Raw genomic sequence first — 27,954 nt, 5'->3', positions numbered from 1 at the left:
TTTCCAAGTTCATAACTTCTATTTCTTCTCTCTGGAAAATTCAGGCTTTGTGGGCAGGGCGATAACTCCATCTCCAATAAAACAATAAACACCCTCATCCTATAGATAGCCCAGTATACACAAATGCTCAGAAACATATGAGAATAAGCTAAATACAAAAGAGTCCAGAGACTAAGGAGGCATCCACATTTGTCTATGAAGATTTCTCTGAAGAAATGACAGGATACATAAAAGATAACTGTGTTTTAAGCTATTTATTTACAAGTTCTTGCTAATAACTGTTTTTAAAATACAGCAAAACAGTGTCGTATACTAACCTGTGAAGTGACATACACCCACAGTCAACTCAACTATTAAAGCACATTGTTGAAAGTTAAGTCACAAGGAGACTTACACACCCCTGGACAAGCAGGAAATAATACACCTGGCACAGGAACCTCATCATTCAGTATTACTGACTCTAAGAAATACTATACTAAAAGATAATGGCAGATTTACAAAGTATTTGACAATAAATTTCCAATCTTATTTTTAATGATATGACCACACAAAAAGTTGACCACACATAATATCTATGCATTTCACAGCAGGTCAGCAAAACTGAAGGCAACTTCAGGACTGTATGGAGAACAGAAGCAATAACAGTTTCCCCATGGTCTTCTCCTTTGAAATAAAATTCAACACAGTAGTCAAAACTAAAGCAAGATTTGATAGTAGCTAGAACAAAAAAAAATAAAAGTCTCTGAAACAATTAAAAGTACATACTAATATCTGTCTTTGTAGCATATACAATGTTTTCTAATCTTTCTGTCCTTATCTCAATTTGCAAAAAAAAATTTTCAAACAATCTTAATTATACGGTTAATACGGGTGTATCTTTTAAAATTCATGTGCTAGATCTTTTATTTTAAAAGAAAATAAACTGCAAAAGAGCAGTTAAGCACAAACAAAACATGTGACTAAGGCCCTAGAATTTAGTCAGAGGTTTTTATTCAGTGAGTATTGCATTATCATTTAGTCTGTATAAATTGAGATACACAAATATGTACTTTCAAAAATTCATTCAAGATACTATACAAATAGACAAATAGTATTTTACACCCACCAATAAGTTTACTGTATCAGGTTACAAAGCTACTAATTATCATGAATAACTTAAGTTACTGGTCTTCAGATATGAGCGTCAAACGGAGATAAATTACATCAAAAATCAATATATTTTTTTACATGGATTATCTTGAAAAATGTAAGTAAACGTAGGTTTTCAAGAACATAAAACGGCATTGGTTAGTGTTACTTATCTTCTTTAACTTTCACCAAGTGCTCATTAGAAGTACCATTTATGTCAGCATCTTTTTGAAGGATGAAGTCCCGTGGGTTAAGTTTCATATCAAGTGAGTTGTAGATCGACTTAATGTGTGACTTCTTCGTTCAAAGAAAGAAGGCAAGCTGACAAGGGAGGGAGATGGAATGCCCTGTGAAAGAGAAGACAAACACACTTCAATTTTCTCCTGAAACCATTGTAGCAGAGCTCAGTGCCATGCCTACCAATCTCACCCTCTACTAATTACCTTGACAATCAAGACCCAGTTCCAAACTCTTTAAATATAAAACTTAAGATCAGAGGAATGGAGTAGGAATAAAACACAATTAAAACTAGCATTCTGAAACAAAAGCTAGATGACTGACTAATTTACCCAGAAGATGCTGGCTTAGTAATTAATCGCATTGGTATCTTTCCTCCATGAGGCACTCGTGGCTCAGGGCTACAGGTTAAAAGTGAAACTTTGTAAGTCAGTTAAAAGATAAACACTTGAGGAACTTGCATGCTGAACAGAGGGACAACTTCTAGGAGCCAGGTCTCTCCTTCCAGAGACTGAGCATGGGTCCTCAGGTTCCGCAGGAAACACTTTGCCTGCTGAGCCTTCTAACTGGTTCTTTCTTAATTCTTATTTTGAGGGGGAGGGGGGAAGCGAGGGAGAGAGCGTGATTGCGATAGCGAGCGCTCTACCTGAGGTGGGTTCTGGGGATCAAACTTGGGTACTATGAAAGAGCAGGAAATGTTCTTAACTGCTGAGTCCCCTCTCCAGACCCCTTTTCTTAATTCTTACAGCAAAATTGGGAAGGATAAAAATCACATCATGGAAATAACCTAACAGTAAGTCATCAAGTTTCTGTTACATGCACAACTCCTATGCATATGTGTGTATGCTCATGTGTATATTTCACTCCACATGAAACTGAACAGGACAGCAACACTTCTGAGTAACAGTAATTATCAAATTTCTGAGGAATATAAACTTATTCTTTCAAAGGTCAAAGTTAATCATCATCAGAATCTTAAACTATAACAAGAAAAACACGCAGAAGGTTATAAAACCCAAGTGAGTATAATCAAAATAAACTAAAAGTCTACTTTTTTTAAAATGCAGATGAATGACTACATCTAAACTCAGAGCCTATAAGATAACTGGCTCTATGTTTTCATCCAAAAGGGAGTAAAATAAATAGCTTTAAAAGCAAAATTAATAAGGTACTACCACTCAAGTGATAAAATCTAATGACTTCAACAGCCAAACTCTGTGACTTCCTCTGGTAGAACTTTTATGATTTACTATATAAAAGCCATAAATTTAAGAATCTACATATTATAACACACTCCTTTAGATGATTGTTTTCTAAAGAAAAATTTTAATGGAACCTGCTTATTATGAACTTAATAAATTCTGTTGTAAAAAAAACATTTTATTTGGCAATATGCAAAAACTATTTAATCTAATTTACTATAGAGTCAAAGCAATAATAAAGTTGTGAATTCAAAAGTCACATCCCACATAAAGTGATTTCAATGGAGAATGTTTTCTTTCTTTTTCTACAAATAATAAATTTCAAAGAGCCAAAAAGCTCACATGAAACTTCATAAGGCTTGTTTCCATCACTGCTTGGCATAGTTCCTAATTCTTCACAAATGTCAAAGGTGACTTGGGAAGAACATTTGTTGAAAGTTGAAAAAGTTGAAAGAAAACATCAGTTATTTCCTTCTAGTAATTGTAAAGAACTGGAACAGGAGGCAGAGTGCGGCACAGAAGAAAAACAGGAATACCGAGTGTGCCCCAGAGTGGGATCTGAGTGCTGGACATGAACATGTTTACTCCAATGACACTGCCTGGGGAACACAACTAGTAATCTGTTAGAATTCTTAAAGATATTTTAGGTACTTCTTATGTATACTGTCTATATAAAAACATTACTAAAAATAACATACATTTCTACAATTCTTCTAAAAAAATAATAAAACCCACTTACCAGTATTTAAAGGCAACCATGTTTACATTGGTTACAATGAAAAAAACAAAACTTTGACCTTAAGAAAAGTCACAATCTAACAAACAAATGCTTATCTGCATTGTGTTTGTAACTTTGCACACCTATTTTTTTTTTCCCAAAAAGTTTTTTGGTATTTATTAAAGACGGGGTCATATAGGGCAAGCTGACTTCAAACTTGTTACAGAGCTAAACAGCCAAGGCTGACCTTGAACTTCTGGTCCTACTTGCACTCCACTGCATGCTGGGATTCCAGGTGTGTGCCTCGTTAGCATGGTGCTGAGAACAACCCACAGCCTGGTGCATGTAAGACAAACACTCACCAAATCAGCTAGAACTCCAGCCAACTTCGCATGTGCTTGTAAATACACTCATTTTCTTGGCTATAACTCTGTGAAGTATTAAAGACTTTAACTAGTTTTTAAAAATAACTTTACTATTATGTTCCTTATCTGCATTAGTTTTATATGACACAAAACTAACCACTCATTAATACTAGAGAACCCAGTGTGCCAGATTCAAAGCATTTAATATACATTAATTTCACCCTCACCATTACTTTGGATTTGTTTTACAGTAAAAGTGAGACAGATCATTAATAAAACTTGCAAAAGTTATACACTAGTAAACAGCAAAACAAGGTTATGAAAACTTGGGTTTCAGAGTTCACGTGCTTAACTATTACCCAAACTGATCCCTGAATATGCAGCACACATGACATACAGGTGTGATTGTATATATAATTCAGTTCTCTGGTGTAAGGATTATCGACCTCTTGTTCATAAAAACTCAGAAGCTTGCTAAGTGATGTATAGCTAAGAACTGACAGCCATGTGATTTCCTTAACCTCAGTAGCGTAGGTTAATAATCATTTAATGAGAACACATACTTTGGTGATGTGACACTGTTACAAATGTCTAGTTCATTCTAACACTGTGAATGCAGATTGCTTAGGAACACTTAAGTATTTGCACGTGATTTTAAATTCCATAGACCCCTCTAAAGTTTAGTTGTAGAGATGACATTCTACTCATCAAGCCAATTGAAAATGAAATAAACCTTAGTCCTATGTTACTGGAACTTATCAAATAGAAACATAACATTTATATTAAGAAAGCGATAAAGCCAGACCAAAGCATGCTTCTTTTCTTATGAAAATTACAATGTCTCGATGCCAGTAAAACCTCACATCCAGTAAACTACATAGTAGGTATGTACCTAGCTCACTAAAGAGGCTCTTAGCTGGTTGTAGTGGCACATGCCCAGTACGTGGGGGGCAGAAGCAAGTGGATCTCTGAGTTTGAGGCCAGCCTGGTTTACACAGAAGTTCCATAACAACTAAGGTTACAATAGACCCTCCTGGAGGAAAGAAAAAAAGAAAGGACCTTTTCTGCTTCTTTTATAAGTCAAAAGAAGTTCATCACCTCTCCACACCTGAGTCAGTCCTTTAGCTTACTGAACCAATACTTACTGCTAAGGATGACGTGCTAGACAGACGGCTCACAGCCAGTTTGCCACTGCTGGGAGGACTCCTTCCCTCTGAGCTGTGGGATGATGAAAGAGCCATCCGCAGGGCTCTCTTGGGAGTTTTGGAAAAAGAGAATGCTCTTGTAACCTGAAGTTTAAAAAGACTTAGTATTAGTTAGCTAGACAAACTTAAGATGGTCCATAAAAATATCTCCACACAAAGAAAGCCAAATATATCATTTTCCACAAATAGATGTGGTAGAATTCCCTTTGGCATAGCAGTGAGAAAATGAAGCTTGGAGCACTCAAGTCCAGTGGAAGGGAGAAGTGGAAGGAAAAGGCCAGCCTGAGACACAAGAAGTTTAGGGTTTACTGTGCTGTTTGCTTTCTATTTATTTTCTTCTTATAGTGCTGGGATTGGACCCAGGATTCCTATGTACTAAAAAAAAAAAAAAAAAAAAACACTCATCGCTACGCTACATCCTTAGCTAAATAAACCCATGATTTTTCTCTTCTTCTGTCACAGTGTAGTTGTGCATTCCAAAGCCACTGGGACCCAGTTTCTTTGCTGCTAGGGAAGGAGTTCCTCTGAATCGTGATCTAACTAGTTTACCTACTATATGTTACAGTGTTAAGTGAAAGCTTATGCAAAGATAGCACAGAGCCTCCCCTTCAAAGGAGACAAAACAAACCTTGTAAATAGAGCAGCAAACCATAAGGCTTTGTGGTAGTTTGAATAGAAATGGCCCCCAGAGACTCTTGTGTTTGACTGCTTGGCCCATACAGAGTGGCATTATTAAGAGATGTGGCCTTGTTGGAGGAAGTGTTTCACTGTAGGGGCAGGCTTTGGAATCTCAGATGCTCAAGCTATTACCAGTATGAGACATGGTTCACTTCCTGTTGCTTGTGGATCCAGATGTAGGAATCTCAGCTCCTTCTCCAGTAGCATGTCTGCCTGCACGCTACCATGCTATCCCCCCATGATGACAATGGACTGAACGTCTGCACTGTAAGCCAGCCCTAGTTAAACATTTTCCTTTGTAAGAGTTGCTGTGGTCATGGTGTCTCTTCACAGCAAGAGAAACCCTAAGACAGATGTCCACTGGCTCTCTGAAACCCTACTTTTATTTACTTACTTATTTATTTTATCTATCTATCTATCTATCTATCTATCTATCTATCTATCTATCTATCTATCTTGGAGGCAGTCTCTCTTCATAAGCCAGGCAGTCCTAGAAATCAGAAACCCATCTGCCTCTTCCTCCCAAGTACTGCCATCAAAGGCAGGCACAAGCACAGCCAGCTAACTTCTACTTTTTAAAAGCCCCATTATCAACATAAGATGAAAACACGGATAGATCCTGTTTCCTGATTCAGTCATACGCTCTTGCCGAAAACTCTCTCTGGCGTTATTTCAGATGAATGAACACAGATTTCTATGCAAAACACCAATAGTACATTTCAAGGCAAGTTTGATTCATACAATAGTCATTAAGACAAGAACGCCAACAGCAAGTTGTAAGTGCTATGACAAATCTGTGAGTCATTTCCGAGTATTGTAGAACAGTTTTGTTGTAGACTACTGACAGTGTGTGCATATGTGTGTGCCTGCACGTGCACACAAGCAGGTCACAGGGCAATGTTGTGGAATATTATTTGAACTGGGCAAAGATGTGTTACATTTGTTTATGTTGCGGAATATTTATGTAAAGATGTGTTACATTTGTTTATGCTGCATTTGCTTAATTATGTAAAGATGTGATGCTGTTTTACTTTGCCTGCCTAAGGCACCTGATTGGTCTAATAAAAAGCTGAACAGTCAGTCAATAGTTAGGCAGTAGAGGGATACACAGGCCTGGCAGGCAGAGAGAAAATGTAGGAGGAGGAATCTAGGCTTGAGAGAAAAGAGAGAAGGGAAGAGAGAATGAGGGAGGAAAAAAAGGGAGACTCCCAGGACCAACCAGGCAGCCATCAGACAGACTGACACGGGCATACAGAATGAAAGAAAAGTAAAAAGCCCTGAGGCAAAACAAAGATGAAGAGAAACAGGTTAAATTCAGTTATAAGAGCTAGTGAGACAAGCATAAGCAAAGGCTGAGCATTCCTAATTGATAATAAACATTCATAATTAATAATAAGTCTCTGTGTCTTTATTTGAGAGCTGGTTGGTGGCCCAAAAGAAAGCTTGCTGCAGGGCAATCACTGATATGTAACCAGGTACTTTCTACCTTTTACTTTCTTTTAAGGTGGGATCTCTATTGGCAAAGAACTCATCAAGCAAGCTACACTAGCTGACCGTCAAACTCCGGGAGTACCCCTAACTCCGCCGCCCCAGATGTAGGATTATAAATGTCTCAAGGCCCAGCCCCTTTGGCTTCTAGATAGAGAAGTCAAGTCCTTACAGCAGCTCTAGACGATTCTTTTATTGGTGTTGAAGTATTAGTTTAACTTAATGTAAAAAACACATTTTAGAAATATGTCCAGAATTTCACCCAAACTCACCTTTTTTGAAGTCTTTTTTATTGCTCTAGATGCTCGACTCAATGTACTATCCATATCTTTTGTAGTTACTTCAAAAGATTCTGGATCAGCCACATATATAAGATTCTCCTGTTGAAAAAATAATTTAAAGTTCAAAAACCAACTTTCTAAAATCAAACCATTAAGCACTTACATATATATGGTAACATTTATAACTGAAGTTACTTAAGATTTGTGACGTGGACTGGGATGTGGCTCAGTGGTCCTGGATCTGATCCAGGGTGCAAACCCATCCCGCTACCCCCAAAACTGTATGCTTAACATAGTTTCTACCCTGATATATACTAACTTGAGGATAATGGAAAATAATTGATTAAAGGAATAGTTTACTGTGGACCACATAACTCAAATCAATAGGATATGCATCATATAAAAGCTTACTAAACAACCTAAAACTAACATGATAAATTTAAGAGAGTTAATGCTTAAATATAGTTTGCCACAAAACCAATGACACATACACTTTCCTAAGAGACTCTCACCCCCGACTTTCCTCCTCAGTCAGAGGCTCTGGCCTGTCATTTCAGTCCTACAGTAATAGTAGCAAGGAATCAGGAATCAGTGTGTTTAACACTCTTGAAACTGTGCAACTATTCTGTATAATAAGCAAAGTGCTCTAAGACAACGTTCCGAGATTATAGAGCACATTCACAAAGAGCAAGAGCCCTCCTAGAGTAAGCTAAGAACCACAGACCAAAATTAACTTTAAGACCAGAAAACCTAGTCCAAGAATGGTCCTGTGAGAATTCTGAGTGACTATGAAAACACTTAAGAAAACAAGAGTCTTATGACCTCAGTTTCTTCAAAACACAGAATTGTTCTTGGAATGTGCTTTCATGCTCCTCCCAGGTGTGGTGGATAGGAGTGAGTTTATTTCAAATTACTCATTACAACTGGGTGTTTGTTTGTGTCTATGCCTCTATGGGAAAACGTTTCTGCCACATGACTGTACAGTTAACTCATGGACTCTTCCTAACCTTCAGAGTATAAACGGCTGCTCTGAGTAAAGCTGGCTATTGTGAGACTCTAGCCTGCCTCACTCATCTGCTCCACTCTCCCAGGTCTCACTGCCTCTAGTGTAGTAGACAGCCCTTCTCCACATTACAAACATTACTATTGGTTTGCACTTTATAAATTTTGTTTGTACTTTCAAAGGCAAGCTTATTCCTATGAATGATTTTCACTTTATTTACTTACTTACTTTTTATTTATTTATTTATTTATTTATTTATTTATTATGTATACAGAAGAGGGCACCAGATCTCATTACAGATGGTTGTGAGCCACCATGTGGTTACTGCGAATTGAACTCAGGACCCCCGGAAGAACAGCCGGTGCTCTTAACCTCTGAGCCATCTCTCCAGCCCTGAATGATTTCCACTTTAAATTCGTAAATGGAGACTAAGAAAAGGCAAATGACCTCATTCTTCAAGCACTGAGAAGCCACCTTTTAGCACCATCAGTCTGCAACTCCTACAGAGAATTGAATACCATCTTGTGAAAGATATTTTCCTGAATGTTTTCTCATATACAAAGTGGAGAGAATATCGATTGTGTCTAGTTGACAGCACTTACAAAAGGAATGCCTGACAGTGCTCAGGAGAACGGACTGAAACACCAAGCTACAAACCATTAGACAGCACATCCTACAATTACAAATGGCTATTCAAAATGAAGCTAAAGGCAAAATATAAATGCCTACTTTACTCTCCACCGTTAGCAGCCAAATGGCCTTCGTTTTCGAAAGCTGGTTTGGAGACAGAGTTCAGCTGTTAAGCCATACACTGTTCTAGCAGAAGACCAGAGTGCTGTCCTCAGCACCATGTTAGGCTCTCCCTGCAACCAGAGCTCCCAAAGATTCAGCGAGCTCTTCTGTCACCCATAGATTGGGGCACTCACATACACATACCCCCACATAATTTCAAAAGTAAAAATAAAACAAGACAACGAAAGTCATTCTGCCTGCTCCAGACCCACTTTTCCCACATGATGACGCATCTGCTAAATGACAGGCTTACTCCAATCCCCAGTAGATAACAGTACCTGTAGATGTCTATATTTTTAAGGAAGATACAATGAAAAATGATAAAGTTATTTTTATGACTTATCTTGTTTTTTATTTCCAATTTTATTTTACATTCCTTATTAACATACTACAGTTCATTTATCAAACTCTCTAACTTCTTTTTCTTATATCCCTTCTGCTTAATGGGCACTTCCCACTTAAAAGGGGTAATGTATGCCACATATATTTCTTGTCTATGAAACGGTTTCTCACTTTTTTACACTTAACTCATATTTATAATTTATGTGGAAAGGAATAGGATATACATCTAATTTCTAAATACTTAACTAATTTTCATAGTGCTATAACTATGAAAGTTATAAACCATAACTATAGTTAAGGGTCTACACCAGCAAGATAGTCTTATTTCAAAAACATCTGCTCTGGGCTGAAGAAATGGCCCAGCAATTCAGAGTACTGGCTGCTTTTCCAGAGGACCCAAGTACAATTCCTAAGAACAGCTGGCATCTCACAGCCATGTGCAACTACAGTTCCTGGGGAGCCAATGCCCTCTCTGGTCTCCTTGTGCACTTCAAGCATGTGCTGCACAGACATACAGACACACAGGCAAAACAGCCATTTGTGGAAAGTATTTTTTTTATTTCCTCTTCCTATAGGTTCACATATAAACTTTTAAAACAGTGCGACAGTATTCTGATCACTATAACCTTTTTTTTAGAAGTACAATCCAGGGCGAGCATAATAAATCAGTGGGCAAAGGCATTTGTCTGCAAGCCTAATACTGTAATTCAATCCCCAGGAGCACTGTGGTGAAAAGAGAGAGCCGACTCCCACACCACAAGCTATCCACCAAGCTTCCTTCACAAGAGCACAGTGGCATACACATCACACTCTCCCAAATAAACAAATGTCATTTTTAAAGCTTAAGTATAATTTAGCATCTCATATGGTAGCAGAGCTACTATTTTCTAGGTTATCAGTTTCTTCTTTAAAAATCATCCTAGGGATCATTCCACCAAATTCCAAAAGTTCTCCAAAGGATTTTAGAAACAGCAGAAATTTGTAAACTAATTAAAGATGAATCAACACCTGTGTATTAATGTTATCACTCAGAAATATCAAGAGCTCTCAATACTGCAGATTTCTGTTTCATTGTTTTTGTGCTGGATAGTGAAAGCAGATCTTAGAAATGCAAGGCGAACACTCTACCACTGAATTATAATCCTAGTCAAACACAAACTTCTTAAAATAATTTCCCCATTTCTTAAAAGACTATTCCTAAATACTTCATTATGAATTTTACTGGAAGAGGTCATTTTTCTATCCTCTGTAGGTCCTGACTGCTGCCTTGCTTTACACACAGCACCACAAATTGAGTGTACAATTTAGTGATGTGCTACTTCTCTGTGGGAATGCACTTGCATACTGTGCAAACAACATAACATACATCCACAGACCACATAAACTACATTGCTACTCAGCAAAAGAATCTCACAGGACGGACCATCACAGTGTGCGGTCTGCTATTGGCTAAGAGGATGCCAGGGATGACTCTTACATCCATCAACAAATACATACTGAAAGAGCCTACTGTTCTTTGGAAAGTTCAAAGAGCTAAACATATTTTCTGTTAAGTATGTTTTACTTTTTAACTACAAGTAATCTGTCAATGTTCATTTGACTTGTCCAACTTGTGACACTGTTTTAAAAACAGAAAGCTGAAAATTGCAATGGAGTGCCCTGGAAAATTACTTGAACCAGGACTATGTAAAATGGCTGGCTGAAACCTTAATGTATGTATCAAAGATTCGCCTATTTACAAAAAAAAAAAAAAAGAAAAAGAAAGAAAGTTAGAAAGAGAAAATACTAGGAAGCAGCCTAAGTACTGATTTGTGAAATTATAGACAAAATTGCCTACATGACTCTAATAAATGTACATTTTCAAAGAAAGCTTTACATCTGTTCATCCATTTCTGGAAAGACAAGAGCATAACAAAACTACATCCATGAAGAGACTAATGGAACAGGGAAACGAGACAAGTATTAGTATAGTGTACCTATTTTTAGTTGATTTGTTTTTACTCCAATGTGCAAATACTATTTTTCAACTTAAGAGTAAAAATCAAAGCATCAATAAATACATATTGTAACTGAAATTTATTTCTTGAATAAAATGTTCATGAAAAAATTATCAATTTAGATTATGAAGCTAAACTCCACCTTGGCTCAGTTTTTGTCAAACATTTTTACAATGAAGGCTTCTATAACTTAAGACTCTAGGGTCCGTTTTCCTATTGCATTAACTATTGCTGAGCAAATAATAACTCCCTAAGAACTAAGAAGGGAAAAGTCATTTCATGGTTATTTTCTGAAAGAACAAATAAATCCCTTCTGATTCGGGGAGCAGACAAACACGGGGTCTTTCACAGCTAACGGGAAATACCCAGGTCTTCCATTAGAGGGCAAAGTCACAACAAAGCTGTGGGCAGAAGCACTGCCCCAGGTCCCGCAGCGAGCCACGGGGGTGGGGGTGGGAGATGGGGGGGGAGGGAGATGGGGGGGGAGGGATGCATCGGAGTCGTCCTAGGCTTGTGACTTCTCAGACTAATTATGATTCTTTCAAAAATACTCTTTATTTTCAAATCTTTTTCTCTTTCTCAAATGTAAACTAAATTTAAAACAGAGTTCAACCTCGTACTTTCTAACATAATTCTGAAAACACTGAGAGGTTAGTCAAAGAATGTCAAAGGTAAAAGAAGCCATGGATGGACAGTTTTTCAATTACAGAGACAGAAGTACTGACTCTAAGATTGGAAAGCAGGAACTGGTCTTCCCACTAAGGAACACGGTATCAACTGCAGATGAAAGGGAGCTGCAGTTGTGGTTTACAAGTTTACTTATGAATGATAGTCCACACACACGAATTATCTTGTATTTCTGGTATCTTAAACCAATAAAAGCATCATCCTCACTGACATGTGAGTCTGCCTTTCCTTTCCTTCCTTACGCTCACCTCCCTGGCTAGTTATTCTTCAAGCTCCCACGGGCACAAAAAAAATCACCTTCAGACTGTGAGTATAAGAAACAAATGAATTGCAGGTTTAAACTTGAGTAATATCCAATTTACCATATTAAGCATATGCCAAGTATTTCAAAAATGTAGAAAAAAGTCTAACATCTGAAATAATTGTGATCCTAACATTTAGGATCCAAGAATTTTGAGTACTAAATATCCACCCCAATAACTTGTAGAATATTTATAAATACAAATCGCATATTAATTTGTTATATACAATATATATTTAAGTTATATACAATACTGTCTCACAAGCACAAATCTCTTCCTACATACCCTGTGTCTATTCCCCAAGTAGTTATAATTCTGCTTACAAGTTCAGAAAAAACAAACTACTGCTATAAGCAACCAGTGCCAATAACTAAAATCAAGACATAAAACATTGCTTTGAGGTCTTAAAAAAAGATTAATTTTTATTTATGTGTATGGGTATTTTGCCTGTACGTATGTGCACTGCATGCATGCCTGTGCCCAGACACCAGATGTGGGTATTAGATCCCCTTGAACTTGAGATAGTGAGGATTTTAAGCCACCCTATGAGTTTTGGGAACAGAATCTGAATTCCATGCAAGAATACTAAGTGCTTTTAGCCACTGAGCCATCTCTCCAGCCCCACGTTACAGAGTATGTTTTTCATTTTTATTAGAAATGTTGAGTTAGTGGCAAAAACACAAAATTGTGGCATAGGGCATTTAGTTCTCAAGTTACTTCTAGACTAACTATATTGTCAAAAGGTGACAACATTTAACTTCATTGTTAGTAAAACTATAGTGCTGGCATTAGAGGTCAGAAATATACATGTGTGTATATGTATGTGTATGTGTATGTATAAAAAACTACCACCTGACCAAGATTATAGACCATGCAATTAAAGGTATATGCTGGCAAGAGACAGGAAATCCCATTGTAAACATTCTGAGTTAACACTTTAAGCAGGCTGAACTTATACTTTACATTTGGAAAGAACAGAATGTAAAGCATCATATCAACTGGGAGAAAAGATAGGTTTTTGTTTTAGTTTGGGTTTTGGGGGTGTTTCGAGATGAGGTTTCTCTGCGTAGTCTTGGCTGTCCTGAAACTTGCCCTGTAGACCAGGCTGGTCTTGAACTCAGAGATCTGCCTGCCTCTGCCTCCTAAGTGCTGGGATTAAAGGTGTGCACCATTCAGACAACAAGAAGGTTTGACCAAGAATAAAGATGCCAGAACCCTACAGTCACTATACAATCATCAGTTATTGTTCTTGGCTTTGGTTTCACATTTTTGCTTAAGTTTTCTTTCAAACTGAGAGCTTTAATTAAGTCATTTACAAACGTCACAATAACTTAGACAGTATAGACAATAAATGACCATACTTCACTTCAGCAAGCGTCAAGCCGGTGTGGTAATCCGAGCACACAGGAGGCCAAGGCAGGAGGACTACAGCAAGTCTGAGGACTCCCGGGTGACATGTCAAAGAAAGAGACACTTCAACAACAACAGCGAGAGCAACTTCAGTTGTTTAGGGCAACAGGAAATAAACACAACAACCACAAAAACCTACTGTTTCAAATCATTAGAATTTCCTTTTTAAGAAATATCAGTTATAAAGTCTATTATTTATATCTCTTGTACATACATATTTAGAAGCATACTTTCTTCAACATCGCAAAATATTCTCAAATAAGACATTTTATTGGGGCTTTAAGTTTTCCTGTGTGTGAAATCTTAACTGCAGGAAAGAGCTTGACTGGTGCCCCTGAATCCGAATGTGTAAAGCACAATTCTAAGGGAAAACTTCAACAGACTAGAGTAATTCGGTGTGTGTTTGCTGCCATCTTGTGGATGAGTACACTTTCTGACATGTTCTGCATTTGTTGCCTGACCTTCCATCTAGTAAATCAATATAACATTTAAAAAAAAATTCTCATTAGCTTTGCATTTCAGTATTACAGTTATACATCTTGAAAGAACTACATGAGGATGCTGTTCCCAACATGCTATGTGCAAACTTCAACATCATTATTAGGCAACTATGGTAAATGTCATTCCATGGCAAGGTCCAAAGCAACTCATAGTACTACTACTGAGCAGGCTCTGTCTGTCACGGCAACAGATCCTATCTCTGCATCATTTCTGCAGAGTAAGGCTCTCCCTAACAACCTGATCCCATATGAAGATCTTCCAGAGGATCTTGAATGCATCCAACATCTACTAAAGGTTCTCAGATTCCTGGCAATTCACTTACTCCTAGTCATCACACCTAGCTCTTCACTGTAATCTTATCTTAATGATGGTAACTAATTTAAGAGTTTCTGTGAGGAAACTGGATTGGCAACTTGTCATAACAGGAAAAGCAACATGCTCCAACCTTCCATTGCTTCCAGTAAGACAGAAAGAAGATGTCCTCTTTTACTACCGTCAAGCATCCCTAATCCAACCATCTGGAAGCCAAAATGAGGCATAAAACAGGTGCACTCAGTGCTAAGTTCGGGAGCGACTGACCTCAGAATTTCAGATTAGAGATATATCTGACGAAGTCTGCAAATATTCCACCACCCGAAAAACTTGCCAAAGGGTGAGGCACTTCTGGTTCCAAGCACTTTGAAAAAGAATAGTCTGCCTGTACTAAGCATTCCTGAAGACACCAATGGAAATTACTAGGTAGGAAGCGAAAAGACAGTGGCTGAGATGGCTGAACAGACAACACAGTGACAGGAAACAAGATCTTCCTCAGTGCTAAGGACAGCCAGGCGAGAGGGATACATCGTCTGCTTTTAACTTAGCACAGTAAGATGGACTGAAGAAGGAAGGCAGCATGATTATTACTCTTTCCTCAACTTGAAGCAAAGTGGAACGATGCCTCTGGCCTGGGCAAGAAAGAATTCCGTCCTTGGACTTGAAAGTCACCAGCAGGCACACCATGGGGAAACCGATGCTGAGCCAAGTCCCAAACCAGGGACTAAACTACGAGAACCACGCTGGCCAGCAGCAGGAGACTGCCTCTACTACCAGGACTGTTCATCTGCATCTAGAATCACCTGGAAGACAGGGCTCTGGAGGGTTACGTGGACAAGGATAACTGAGGTGAGACGCCCTGACTGCTGTGGGCGGCCCTGGGCGGCACCACTCTGCAATCCCGAACTGTGAAAAAAGAGTAATCTAAGCACACGCACTCATCATTCTCTGCCTCTTCAACTACGGAAGCAATGTAAGCGGCCACTTCAGGCTCCCACAGCCTTAACTTCCCCACGATGATACATTATACCCTGGGTCATTAAAAAAGAATTGTTTTAAGGAAACTCAAGTTTCAAAAATACAGAGAAAGGATTCAACGCTCAGCAGAGACACTTCACAGTGATGGAAGCAGTTTAAAAATCACTGAGCAGAAAACACGCACTAGTTTAAAAAGACAATAGACAGCATTGAAGTCAGGCTAGGTCAAACAATAAAAATGAACCACTCAGCTCAAAGGCAGCACAATCAAAGGAAACCAGAAGAAAACAGGACCGAAGAGAGCTCACACAGACTTTGGGAGAGCACTGAACAAAGACTTTCAGTGCTGGAGTTCAAGAAGGATTTGATTTGAAGGGGTTGGGGAGGTGGCTTAGTGGTTATGAACACTGGCTGCACTTTCAAGGGACCTCAGTTTGATTCCCAACATGGCTACTCATAACCATCTGTAACTCCAGTTCCAGGGGATCCAATGGCCTCTTCTGGCCTCCATGGGAACCAGGCCAAAGACACCCATAAACACAAAACAGTAATTTTTTACAAAAAAAATTTAAAACAGAAAGTTAGAAAACAACTTGCAAAACAGCTAGATTAAGATTTTATATATATACAAAATTACCTTAATGTCAATATTTTAAATTCTATTAAAGAAAAAGGATCTGCAAAAATCACATGGTGCATTACAAGTCCCCAAAGACTCACTAAACTGCAACCACAAGAGCTAGAATGTTAAAAGGGACCAAATAACCTCATTTTTCTGCATATGAATAAAACTAAAGGCTCTCTTCCATCCATGAATAACCTGTCACTGGGAATGTAGTCAGCCCGACTGCACTGTGCAGCCTGACTGCACTGTGCATGTTTACAGCTGCACTTGACACAGGTTTAAGAACTTACAGCATCTGCTTTACAAATGGTGTTGGCAACATGTCGGCAGAGCATCTTCAGCCAGCTTTCTTTTGGAAGCTCCTCTGATGTCATCTGGAAGCTGAGCAGTACATTGGCCTGCTCTGTTGGTGGCCTCACCAGCAAGGCAAAAGCATTATGACAATCTAGGGTTCCAGAATAACCATGAACAGTGTTACTCCTTGATGTTTAGAAATTTCATTTCTACAGACCACCAAAATCAGCTTTCTCTTCCCCCACTCCTGCTTTTTCCAACTAAAACGGGACCATCACTGCAGTAAGTTGAAGCACTGGGAAGAAGAATTATAATCATAAAAACTGTATAAGGAATCAACAATAACCTGAAAACAAATAAAAGGTATTCTTTGTGACATTTAAATTTTTCAAAGATAATCTAATAAAAAGATATAATCTAATTCTAGCATTTAAGTTTCAAAATTAAAATGGCAGCATAAGCCACTAGCAACATAAATAAATCACATAAAAAGAAGTGTACAATTATTAAAGAGTAACTGCTTTGTAATCGAGATGCTAAGATAATCTATTTTAAAGAAGTAATGATGAAAATAAACAAACATTTAGGTGTTATCAATGAAGATGCGGAAGCCAAAGGACAACTTGTGAGAGTCAGTTCCTCCATCCCATGGGCCCCGGGACCAGACTCAGGCCGTCAGGCTGGATGGCAAGTGCCTTTCCCTGCTGAGCCACCTCGCTGGTCTCCCCACCTCCCCGGTCTGTACCTTAGAGACCCCCCCAATGGGAACACTTTCACAACTACCACTCCCCAAATTAAATAACGGCCTCCTCCTAGGCACTAACAGACAGAGTTGAAGAACTGAGAGAAAACAGCTCTGTAAGTTACTGTGGGCTGGAGATACGGCTCAGTGGTAGAGTGCCTGAGTAGCAGGCGCCAGGCCCTGGGTCTGAACACCAGCAACACACGTGAGAAAAAGGAAAGGATCACGCCTTACAGCTCAGGAGTGGATCACTGAAATAGTTTAGCTTTATTTAAATAACAAATGAAGAGATGCTGTCTAAAATATGACCACAAACACACTACACTAAGTGCTAGCTAAACAGCTAACACTACTTCAGACGGATGTTCATTTTGGGCCTTTCCAGACCACAGCAAGTCACTCAAATACTCAATACTAACAAGTTAAAAGGAGAAGCTTTCCTTAGGCCAGTGCTGCACTGCGGATCAGGAATGACACCAACGCTGTGGTAAATGCCTGTCTGCAGCTGGGACCCTGACCTCTTCACTTCACAGCTCAGCGATGGGTCTCAAGCATGCGCTCTCAGACATGATGAACCACATCACCACAGTCCACAGCAATAAGGCTAAAGGGAATGGACTGAAAGCTCCGAAATTATCAACCAAAATACTTCATGAAGAGTTATCTCGGAATTTTGTTGCAACTGAGAAGCTGGCACAGATGCAGCCGGTGCACACATCCAAATGTACACACGCCTACTTATTTTTTCATTAGGATTTTTGAGATACGGTCTCACTCCATACCATAGCTCTCTTTTGCACGTGTATGTGTCCCTGCGTCTGACCACGCCTACCAGGTCCTGTGGGCTGTTTATTTCATATCCGTCTACTCCTCAGCCTCTGTCTTTCCTAAAAGAAGACTAGATGGTGTGGTTGTCTGCTCCCATGCACACTCACATGCTAGACTACGTGTGCTTTAGAGGACCATTTGTGGGAGTGAGTTCTTTTCTTCCCCCATGTGGGTCCCAGGGACTGAATTCAGGTCAGTCTTGGCAGGAAACTCCTTTACACAATGAGCCATCCTGTCCACTCCCACAACTCCTTTCCCAAGTATGTACCTTAAAGATACACAAGGGGCTAGAGAGGTGGCTCAGTGGTTAGGACCACTGGCTGCTCTTCCAGAGGACCTGGGTTCATTCCCAGCACCCACATGGTGGCTCACAACCATCTTAACTCCAATCCCAGGGATCTGGGGCCTCCTTTTGGCCTCTGTGGGCACTGTAAAAATGTAGTGCTTAGACATGCAGACAAAACATGTACACACATTGTTTTCTCAACAGAGAAAAAAGAAAAGATACTCCTAAATGCACCATGGGCAAGAAAAAAGGGTATTAAGATATATGGTCCAGAACAAGACTGGTGATTTATTTTGGATTCTAAAGAATGATTAATAAGTTTTGATATGGGAATAAGACAAACTACAGTGCTATTTTAATACATAACCATTGAAAAGCCTTTGGCTCTTAGAGAGAGGCTGTTCTGCTGGTTGAAACAATGAACCCATCAAGTCTGTACCTAGAGACGGAGTTAAGATAGAGGTACAAGCACAATTACTTTAGGACACATTATAGCTGAGCCACATGTCAAGATAATTCATCCATTAACTAAGGAATGACAGCAGTAAACCTAAGCCTCGGTAAGGACAAGCTATTCTCATTTAGTGAATACTTTGAGCTTACCTTCTGTCTCTCTTATGTCCAGCACCTTCTTTATCTGTGAAAGAGGCATTAGATGAATATGCTTAAGAGAAGCTGGAGGTCGGGTGCGATCATGAGGACTTCTAAAAGTACCGATAACCTTATGCCGTTTTCTTGCTATCTGATTGTAGGAGAAAAAGTCATAATCATTATTGTGATAAAACCAAAGGTTCACACATTTAAAAATAACAGCACTAGTCACATAAATCTATATGCAACTAATCTGATGATTAGCCATTCCAGTTACTATGCGATGAAAGCGAGAGACCGTGACAAAAAGCACACATGTAACTGTACAGCCAGATGCTCATGTCCGTATTAGGAAAGTTCACAACCAGAAAAACAGTCCTAGGGGTAGGGGTGGTGGGAAGTCCCAAGGGCACGGAAGGACGAGAAGCAAGAACAAGAAAAAAATTGGCAGGAGACTTAAATAAAGCCCGGAACCTCAGATGGGAAATAGCTGTCCTGAGTTCAAAATGGTGTTAATTGTAGTGTAAGGGGTTATTTCAAATATCTCCTAGTGACAGAATAATACAGAGGAAAGGTCAAACAGTCCCTAGTCTCATGGCTGCCTACAGAATACTGACCAAGGGAAGCCTAAGGAAAGTAATTAAACATGCATTCAGCACCTGAAATCCTAGCTCTAGAAAGCTAACTCAGGAAAAGACCTTCGGGTTGAGGCCAGCCTGAGCTACACAATAAGACTGTCTTAAAAATAAAACAGCAACGATAACACAGACAGACAGACAGACACACACACACACACACACAAATAGAAATTATAAAGTCAAAGTGCTGTATGAGGCTATCACTTTACCTTAACTGGATACCCATGCAAAAGGAAGAGATAGGTAACTGGAGAAGAGCAAAATCAGAAAGATCTTGTGATTCGTGATATATTGAGATTTTGCCAAAAGAAAAGAAAAAGGAGAAAGGAATCTCCTTTGCAGTAAAACAGATTTTGCTGAATGGCATTTACATAAAATGAGTGCAAACATTTACTTGAATCGAGACTGGTCATCATGAGTAAGACAAATACAATTAAAAATATATTACGTGGTACTGGGCTAATGAATACGATAAGCTAGTCGGTGTATCATATTCCCACTAAAGCAGATATAGAAATGTCTAGTCTACATATCACATAAATATACCAAACATTAACATTCCACTGACAGAAGCACAGGGAAAGTAAGCAGAAGATACTCTAATTCCTCTACAATGAATGCATATGCTTTTTATTAGCTAAACAAAATATACCATTTTAAGGTAGTGAAATCGATGACACAAACATTAATAAATCAAGGATTAAAAAACCCAAAACACAGATAAAATATTCAAATGCAAAATAAATCCTTAAATGTAGATTTAACATTAGTCAATGTCATACTAAAGATAGTACAGATTTTACTGCTATTGAACTGCTCCTAATGTGTAAGTATAGTGATTGCTCTAGGCATTTACGTTATACACTATCAGAATATTAAAAGTAACTATTTTTGTTTCAAATTTGCTGGTTTAGTTTTCCTTTTTTTTTTTTTTTGTTTGTTTGTTTGTTTTCGTTTTATGAGACAGGGTTTCTGTGTAGCCCTAGCTGTCTTGGAACTAGCTCTATAGACCAGGCTAGCCTCCAACTCACGGAGATCCACCTGCCTCTGCCTCCTGAATGTTGAGATTAAAGGCATATGCCACCACTGCCCGCTGAGTTCTACTTTTCGTACGTGAATTAAAAAATAAAGGTCTAGCAGGGGAGTGGTGGTCTACAACTTTAATCCCAGCGCTCAGGAGACAGAGGCAAGTGGATCTCTTGTGAGTTTGAGGCCAACCTGTTCTATAGAGTTGAGTTCCAGGACAGCCAGGGCTGTTACACAGAGAAATCCTGTCTTGAAAAATCAAAACAAATCACTGCTATACTAAAAACAAAGATAAACTCCACAACAAATTGTTAAGGGAATCAAATAACCAGACTTAACAGAATGGGGCCAACAGACCTGGAGATTTCAATAGAAAAAACCTAAAGAAGTCTTAACAGAAACAAACAGAAGAAACACAGTCCGACTATATACAGCTAAGCCCTCTGGTGATGTAAATTCAGGTAAGATAAGCTTGTTCTCACAGGCAGAGCAGGCTGAGGTCTGTTCTGCAGGGGCCCACGGCATGTCTTCCATCATTCTTGTCACTGCAGGATGTGGTCCACTGAGTATCATATTGTCACTACCTTGTGCTTTCTGTAACACTACTAGCCAAATAAAAGCATCACTCTTAACCTCTCAGTACAGGACTCAACACAGGAGGTCTTCCTTGAGATTGTACTGCACCTCTCTGTGCTGCTCTGTGCATACACAGCTTGGGCTCTAAGACTGGCCTGTGCTTTATACTTTAAATCATGTACATGATGGAAGAGAAGCAACACAGGAAATGGATAAAGGAATGGATAGATTTAAAAGAAACAGGAAAGCCAGCAGTCACTTTGACGAAGGAAACAAAAAGTTAATCAGTTATAAACATGTCAAATGAGTTTTCTTGTTAATGTTTTTACCCAATGAACATCTTTTCATTTTTGAAATGAAGGAAGCTGAATTCCTTTCTACCTGTGGTGGATAGTTTTATGTCAACTTGACACAAACTAAAGTCATTTGAGAGAAAGGGATTTGAATTAAGAAAATGCATCCATAAGAATGGATGTAGGAAAGGATGGAGGGCATTTTCTCAATTAGTGATTGTGTGGGAGGGCCCAGCCCATTGTGGGTGCTGCTATCCTTGGGCTGGTGGTTCTGGGTTTGATAAGAAAGCAGGCTGAGCACACCGGTAAGCAGCGCTCCCTCAGGACCTCTGCATCAGCTCTGCCTCCAGGTTCCTGCCCTGTTGGAGTTCCTGTCCTGACTTCCTTCAGTGATGAACAGTGATGTGGAAGTGTAAGCCAAAGAAATGCTTTCCTCCTTTAGGTGCTCTGGTCATGGAATTTCATTACAGCAACTAAGATACTTCCCCTCATTTAATTGGTTATTTAAAAATACATGTTAAAGGAAGGGAAAGAAGCTAAAGAAGTACATAAACTCAAAATTTTGCTTGTAGGGTGCTATGAGGAGAAAACACTGACCACAGACGGGGTAGAGTCTTGTAATTGAAATTATAACATCTCATCAATAAAACCTTCTAATTTTAAAGAATCCAATTTGGCATAGTGGCTCATGCCTATCATCCCAGCACTCAGGAGGCTGAAGTGGAAGGACTGCCCAAAGTTCAAGGCCAGCTTGGACTACACAGTGAGATGCTATCAAAGTAGAAACAGAAGGAATCAAGGGATTCACATACTAAGTTACCAAGTTAGCTCTTCAACTGATTTCATCTTGGCTGCAAAGGGCTACTTACATTTTAATTTAAAAAATTAATTTGTAGGTCTTGAATAAATATACATAAAAACACAAGATCCCCAAAACTCATGATCTAAACATTTACCTGTAAGGAATTCTGACTTAAGATTTGAAGACTGGAAATTTACCAAACTTAATATTAGACTTTCTCTCCAAAGCATTCCACTGTATGAAATCAGCAACTGGTCTTAATTTCTTTGAAAAATAACCAAATATACCTCAAATTTCTACATTGTACTCCAATCAAAGCTTAGTTTTAAATATTTAGGGAAATCACAAAATACCTCAGTGTTAAATCACACCGAGTACAAATTTACCTCGAGGCAGTCATTGAAGAGGAAGAGGGTGACTTGCTCTCCCCGGTCACAAGGGTGCTCACCTAGAGAAACTGTTTCCACTCTTTGTACTAGGCTTCGATGAGAAGATAACAGGTTTGCCTGGGAACATGGATAAAAATGGTCAAATGTTATCAAGTAACTTTTACAAGTTGTCATTCAAAAGTGGTGCTAAGATTGTAATATATTTTTAAAGATCTGTTTCTGTTGTTGTTATTATTTATGTGTATGTGTCTCTTTTGAGTATATGCTATGTGTGAAAAGGTACCCTCAGAATCCAAAAGAGGGTGCTGAATCCCCTGTAGCTGGATTCTAGGTTGTGAGTCACCAGACATGGGTGCTGGGAACTGAACGTGGGTCCTTTTTAAGAGCAGCACGTGCTCGCAACCACCAAGACATCTTTGCAGCCTGAGATCGCTTATATTGTTGAAACTATAGAAACCTCATTAAGGCAGTAAACTAAATGATAATCATCAAACAATACTTACTGGGCATCCATCTACTTCATAAACAACATCAAAAATTTGCTTCTGTGCTTCTGTTTTTCTCTTATCTTCATTGATATGTCTGAAAAATTCATATGTATTTTGTAAGATTTCTTTTAATACAGACGTGAAATCAGCACACAAATATATCTCATGTCACAAAGCCTGACTTTCATGTGGGTGCCTTAATTTCGATACATGAATCAGACAGACAGTCCTTCAAAACCATCCTGATATTAAAAAATATTCCATACATCTTTCAGAAATGTTATATTTCACTGTGGAATATTTTACTCACTTAGTCAGTAAACACATTCTAAAATACTGTTAGCCTGCATAATATTTAATGTTAACAAAATTCTGAAGTTTGAAACATACTTTCAATTAAAGTTCTATGCTTTATTCTCAAGTTACATGGTAGTCATTTCACTGCAGAGAAAAAATCCACTACTTCTAGAGGGAATGGTCTAAGAGTCTCTCCTTTCTTTTACCTTTGTGCCCAAAACTAAAAATCCATCAAAACAAGGACAAGTCTCTTGAAATTAGGAAATGCATAATGGTAAAAAGCCAAAGAATGCACTTACTGAACTCTTAGTCAGCAATTGTGTCTTATTAGATACCCAAGAATTTACAGTGAACAGTTTATGCATGTAAGGGCAGGGGAACTTTCACTTGTAGCTCACTGGTAAGAAATGTGGACAAGCCTCCACCATGGCGTAAATCCTACTGCAGTCCAGTAGGGAACTCAAGCAAGAGAGCTTCCACTTGGAGTTCACACCTTGCTCAACATCAGCAGGGAGCCTTGAGAATGTAAGTCATGACGGAAAACTTGTATGAACTTAGGATCTTGTTCAGTTTACGGAATGTTTAAAGAATATGAGAAAATTCATTCAAGTAAAGAAATATAAAAAGTAGTAGTAGAAAAAAGAAAATCCGTGTCGGTGAAAGGACCTATGAATGCAAGGTTTACAGAAATATATCTTTGTAAATCAGAATTTAACTGAAATCAGAAAATCGCCATGAACAAGACCATATGCATGTGAATGAGAGGAAAAAGCCTTTTTCTAGGGCACAAGAAGAAAAGGTCTAGTTGTTCATTAATGGCTATTTTCAAATTTCTATCCCATTACTGTCTCTGTACATACAATTAATGTCAGAAATAAATAGTTTGATCAATATACTCTTACAATATTTACCATTTTAATTATAATCATACTACTAGAGGAATAATTTAGGTATCTTACAGAAGTTTGTTATTGGTATTTATTTATGACAAAGACATCCTTTCCGGTCTAAATCCAACAACAAAAACATGTTAGCAGCTAGCAAGATGGATCTACAGGTAAGAGCGACTCCCACCACGCAAGCCTGGCAACCTTGACTTCAGTCCACGTGTAAGGAGGAAAGCAGCTCCACAGCTGTCCTCTGACCTCTGTGTGGCTGCGGTGGAGCTCATGTGCTCACATGCTCATCTATCTTCTCTCTGACTCTGACACACACACACACACCCATTGCAAAGGAAACTCTAAGCTGCTTACGTCATCACTTCTTTCAGTGATCCAATAGCTTTTTCTAAAGTGCTTTTGTCAGGGTTTTCATCAGCTGTATGCTTCTTGAGATCTGTAATAATGACATGTTTTTTAATGACTGAAATAAGTACAGTGGTTTTCCACCTACTGCTTAAAATACATCCATCTTGATACAGGCTAACTGTTTTTAAAGGTAACATCTAACCCTTATATTGAAAAGAAGTTTGTGGCCAGGAATGGCAGAGCAGAACAGTAATCCCTATTACCTTCGGAGTTGGAGATAGAAGCATTGCAAGTTTGGAACAAAGCTTGACTGCATAGTAACAGCCTGTCTCAAAACAAAAACCAAATCATAAAAGCTGCACTAGCAGATCCTGTTGATACTTGCAGTTGGACGTGCTCAAGTAAATGGCTGTAGGTCTCAAGGTACACTAACCCTCTGAGACTGAGTCATCTGAGACCGGGTCTCTCGTGTATCCCAGCCTGACCTCGCACTCTCTCAGCAGATCATCTGCACTGTGACTCTGCTTCCACTCCCCGGGCATGATTACAGGAGAGCAGCACCAGGCCCGGTTTGTCGGGAAACATGCACAAGGCCAGCACTCTGACAAATGAACGACTTCCCCAGCTCCAATCCAAGACTTTACAAAAAGGTAAACATAAAATCAAATATAAAAACCTTAAAGAGGACTAGGAACTTAGGACATGAGTCTTCTTCTTGTGACGTTTCTGTGGGAATTCTGTTACTTGCATAAATAGATTTAGAATCTATGATTCCATGAAACAAAAGGAACTTTTAAGCAGAAAGAGACCACTATGACAACATAGACTATCAGGTAAAACTAAATATTTGTAGCTTCAGAGACCTCTTTTCAAATTTATCATAAATTTGGTATCTATATAAAAAAAAAAAAACAAACTCTAATGCTAATACCTAATAAACCCTGAAAATAAAAATACCAACTCTTCAAGAAAGAAGTACTGCAGACTGAGGATGGAGCTGCTAGGACAGCGCTGGCCAGCATGAGAAATGGAGCTGTGGGCTGGAACTCCAATACTACATAAACCAGATACTGATCACAGTACTCAGAAGACTGGAGAGGCAGAAGTTCAAGGTCATCCTCAGGAAGGAGGAAAGAAGGAAGGAGAAGGAAGAAAAAGAAAGGTGGAAGGGAAAGGAAAAAGAGGAGGAGGAAGAAACTACTGCATAAAAAATATCTAAATAAAAAAAAAAAACAAGCAAACAAAACCACAGGAAGCCAAGTACCATTTAGTAGTAAAGCAACGCTGGGTAGCCGCTGCACCGGCCGGATGAGCAGTTCCACGAGGCTCTGCCGTCCACACTCTGGTTTAGCTTGATTTATCTAAACAGAAGTAATTTATTAGACACAACTATCCTTGTCAAGAAGAGAGAAGAGGAAGCAGGTGCTGACTCTGAAGGTAAAAGTACTTGCTGCCACATCAGACACTCAAGTTCAAGCCCCAGAATCTACAGGGTCAAAGATGCACATGCATGCACAAACACTGCAATGAACACATATGCAAGCGTGCGCATGCATGCATGCATGCATTTGCATAAAATAAATGAATTAAGAATTCATGGAGAAGATGCAGGATTGAGCTACTCTTTGGCAGACCACCATGATTCAGTAACTTTCAAGGTCTAAAATTCTGTCTTGGTCAGAAGGGGTTAACATGTTACAGAGCGTGTGTTCCTCTACACACGTGTAACATATAGGGGCTTTCTTTAGCTATTATAAAGACTGCATACGTCAGCCCTGAAACAGTTTAAACTGTCAACTGCTCTATACCACTGGTTCACAGAAAGCACCGATGGGACAAACGGCAACCATTACAGGCGAACACAGCATCGTCGGAGCACCGACAGGTGTTTGCAGAATTCATCAAGGACAACATTATTTCCTTTGAAAATATCCACACGTGCCACCATACACAAAGCCTACTGCTACAGAGAAGCCAAAACAAATCATGCAGCATCCCTATTCACTCAGCTGCCTCTTGGCCCCTTCTGTATAAATACCAACATTCTAAATCTAAATTTCGTAGCCACCCACAGGTACAACTAAAATTGAGACCAGTATTAATGTGTCATTACATGAGCAGAATTTTACTAACATTATAAATTGCTCTTTTAAAAATTATTTAATGAATCTATTCACAAGTGATAATCAAATTTTTGTATGAAAGAAAATTCTATTACCTTGAGAAAAGCATGAAATCTGGGCTTCTGTTTTTCACATTTAATAATTGTTTCCTTGCTCATTTCAAAGAAGTTTACAAATGGAGGGTAGGTTTTTACCAAATCTTTTGACTAGATACAAAAAATAAAAACAATTTGTTATGAATCTTTGTGACACAATTGACAATCACAATCAGACTTATATGCAAAAGAAAGGTTTTAAATACGTTTCCTCATAATTTCTGTTAAATACAGAAATTTGTTTTACAAATAAGTTGATGCTAAACACAATGGCCCACACCTCAGCACTCAGAAGCCAAGAAGATGGGCCAGCAAGAGGCAGACTGGTCTACTGAGAGCTCCAGGATATCCTCAGCATTACACAGTGAGACTTCATCCATCCCAAATGAACTTTTTCATTGCTATTCAAAATGCATCAACTGGTACACACAGCCTATAAATCAGCCTATTGCTGATTTAAAACAGCAAATAAAAGATACACACACACACATACACACACACACACACACACACACACACACACACACACACGACATATACTTTAAAACGTAACAGATATATGAATAACAGACTGGGAATGCAGTCAATAGAGTGCTATAGTGTTTACCTAGTATAAACAAAACCATGTGTTTGATCCCAGCACCATATAAACTAGGCATGATGAAATATACCTACAAACTAGACATTCAAAACCTTTCTGTTTTCATAATATTTTAAATTAAGTTAAAGCTAATCTATGGGAGCCTAAAAATGAATGTTATTGTTTCTTGAAGAATCCAAACCATGATTAAAATACCAATCATATTTCTCAAGACATGCAATTTTAAGAAAGAAAAAAATTGGTCTGAAAATGTGGCACAGCTGTAAAGGAGACTTGACTGCTCTTGCAGCAGATCCAAGTTCAGTACCCAGTACCTACATGGAACACTCAATGTCCACAACACCCTAACTCCAAGCCTCCACAAGAACTTGCCTGCACTCATGTGTA

General features: G+C 38.7%; 1 protein-coding gene across 8 annotated transcripts in view; it reads right to left on the bottom strand.

The window, feature by feature from the left end:
• Positions 1–235: 235 nt before the first annotated feature.
• The window catches only part of Ect2 (epithelial cell transforming 2), a 64,049-nt gene continuing 36,330 nt past the window's right edge, over positions 236–27,954 (bottom strand). For 3 of the 8 annotated variants that reach the window (XM_042278868.2, XM_042278864.2, XM_076573965.1), the window contains 10 exons: positions 26,967–27,077; positions 26,013–26,109; positions 24,755–24,836; positions 23,220–23,298; positions 22,714–22,833; positions 19,005–19,143; positions 16,542–16,696; positions 7,294–7,401; positions 4,796–4,939; positions 236–1,475 (listed from right to left, as the gene is read on the bottom strand). In XM_042278868.2, the coding sequence (XP_042134802.1) occupies positions 1,386–1,475; positions 4,796–4,939; positions 7,294–7,401; positions 16,542–16,696; positions 19,005–19,143; positions 22,714–22,833; positions 23,220–23,298; positions 24,755–24,836; positions 26,013–26,109; positions 26,967–27,077 (1,125 nt within the window). In that variant the 3' untranslated portion in view covers positions 236–1,385. The remainder of the gene's footprint in view (positions 1,476–4,795; positions 4,940–7,293; positions 7,402–16,541; positions 16,697–19,004; positions 19,144–22,713; positions 22,834–23,219; positions 23,299–24,754; positions 24,837–26,012; positions 26,110–26,966; positions 27,078–27,954) is intronic. The other 5 variants (XM_076573969.1, XM_076573966.1, XM_076573967.1 and 2 more) reach the window with 3 other exon arrangements.

This window comes from Peromyscus maniculatus, chromosome 6 (genome assembly GCF_049852395.1).
Source record: "Peromyscus maniculatus bairdii isolate BWxNUB_F1_BW_parent chromosome 6, HU_Pman_BW_mat_3.1, whole genome shotgun sequence".
In the NCBI taxonomy this organism is placed as follows: domain Eukaryota; kingdom Metazoa; phylum Chordata; class Mammalia; order Rodentia; family Cricetidae; genus Peromyscus; species Peromyscus maniculatus.
This window is presented reverse-complemented; position numbering and strand designations above follow the sequence as displayed.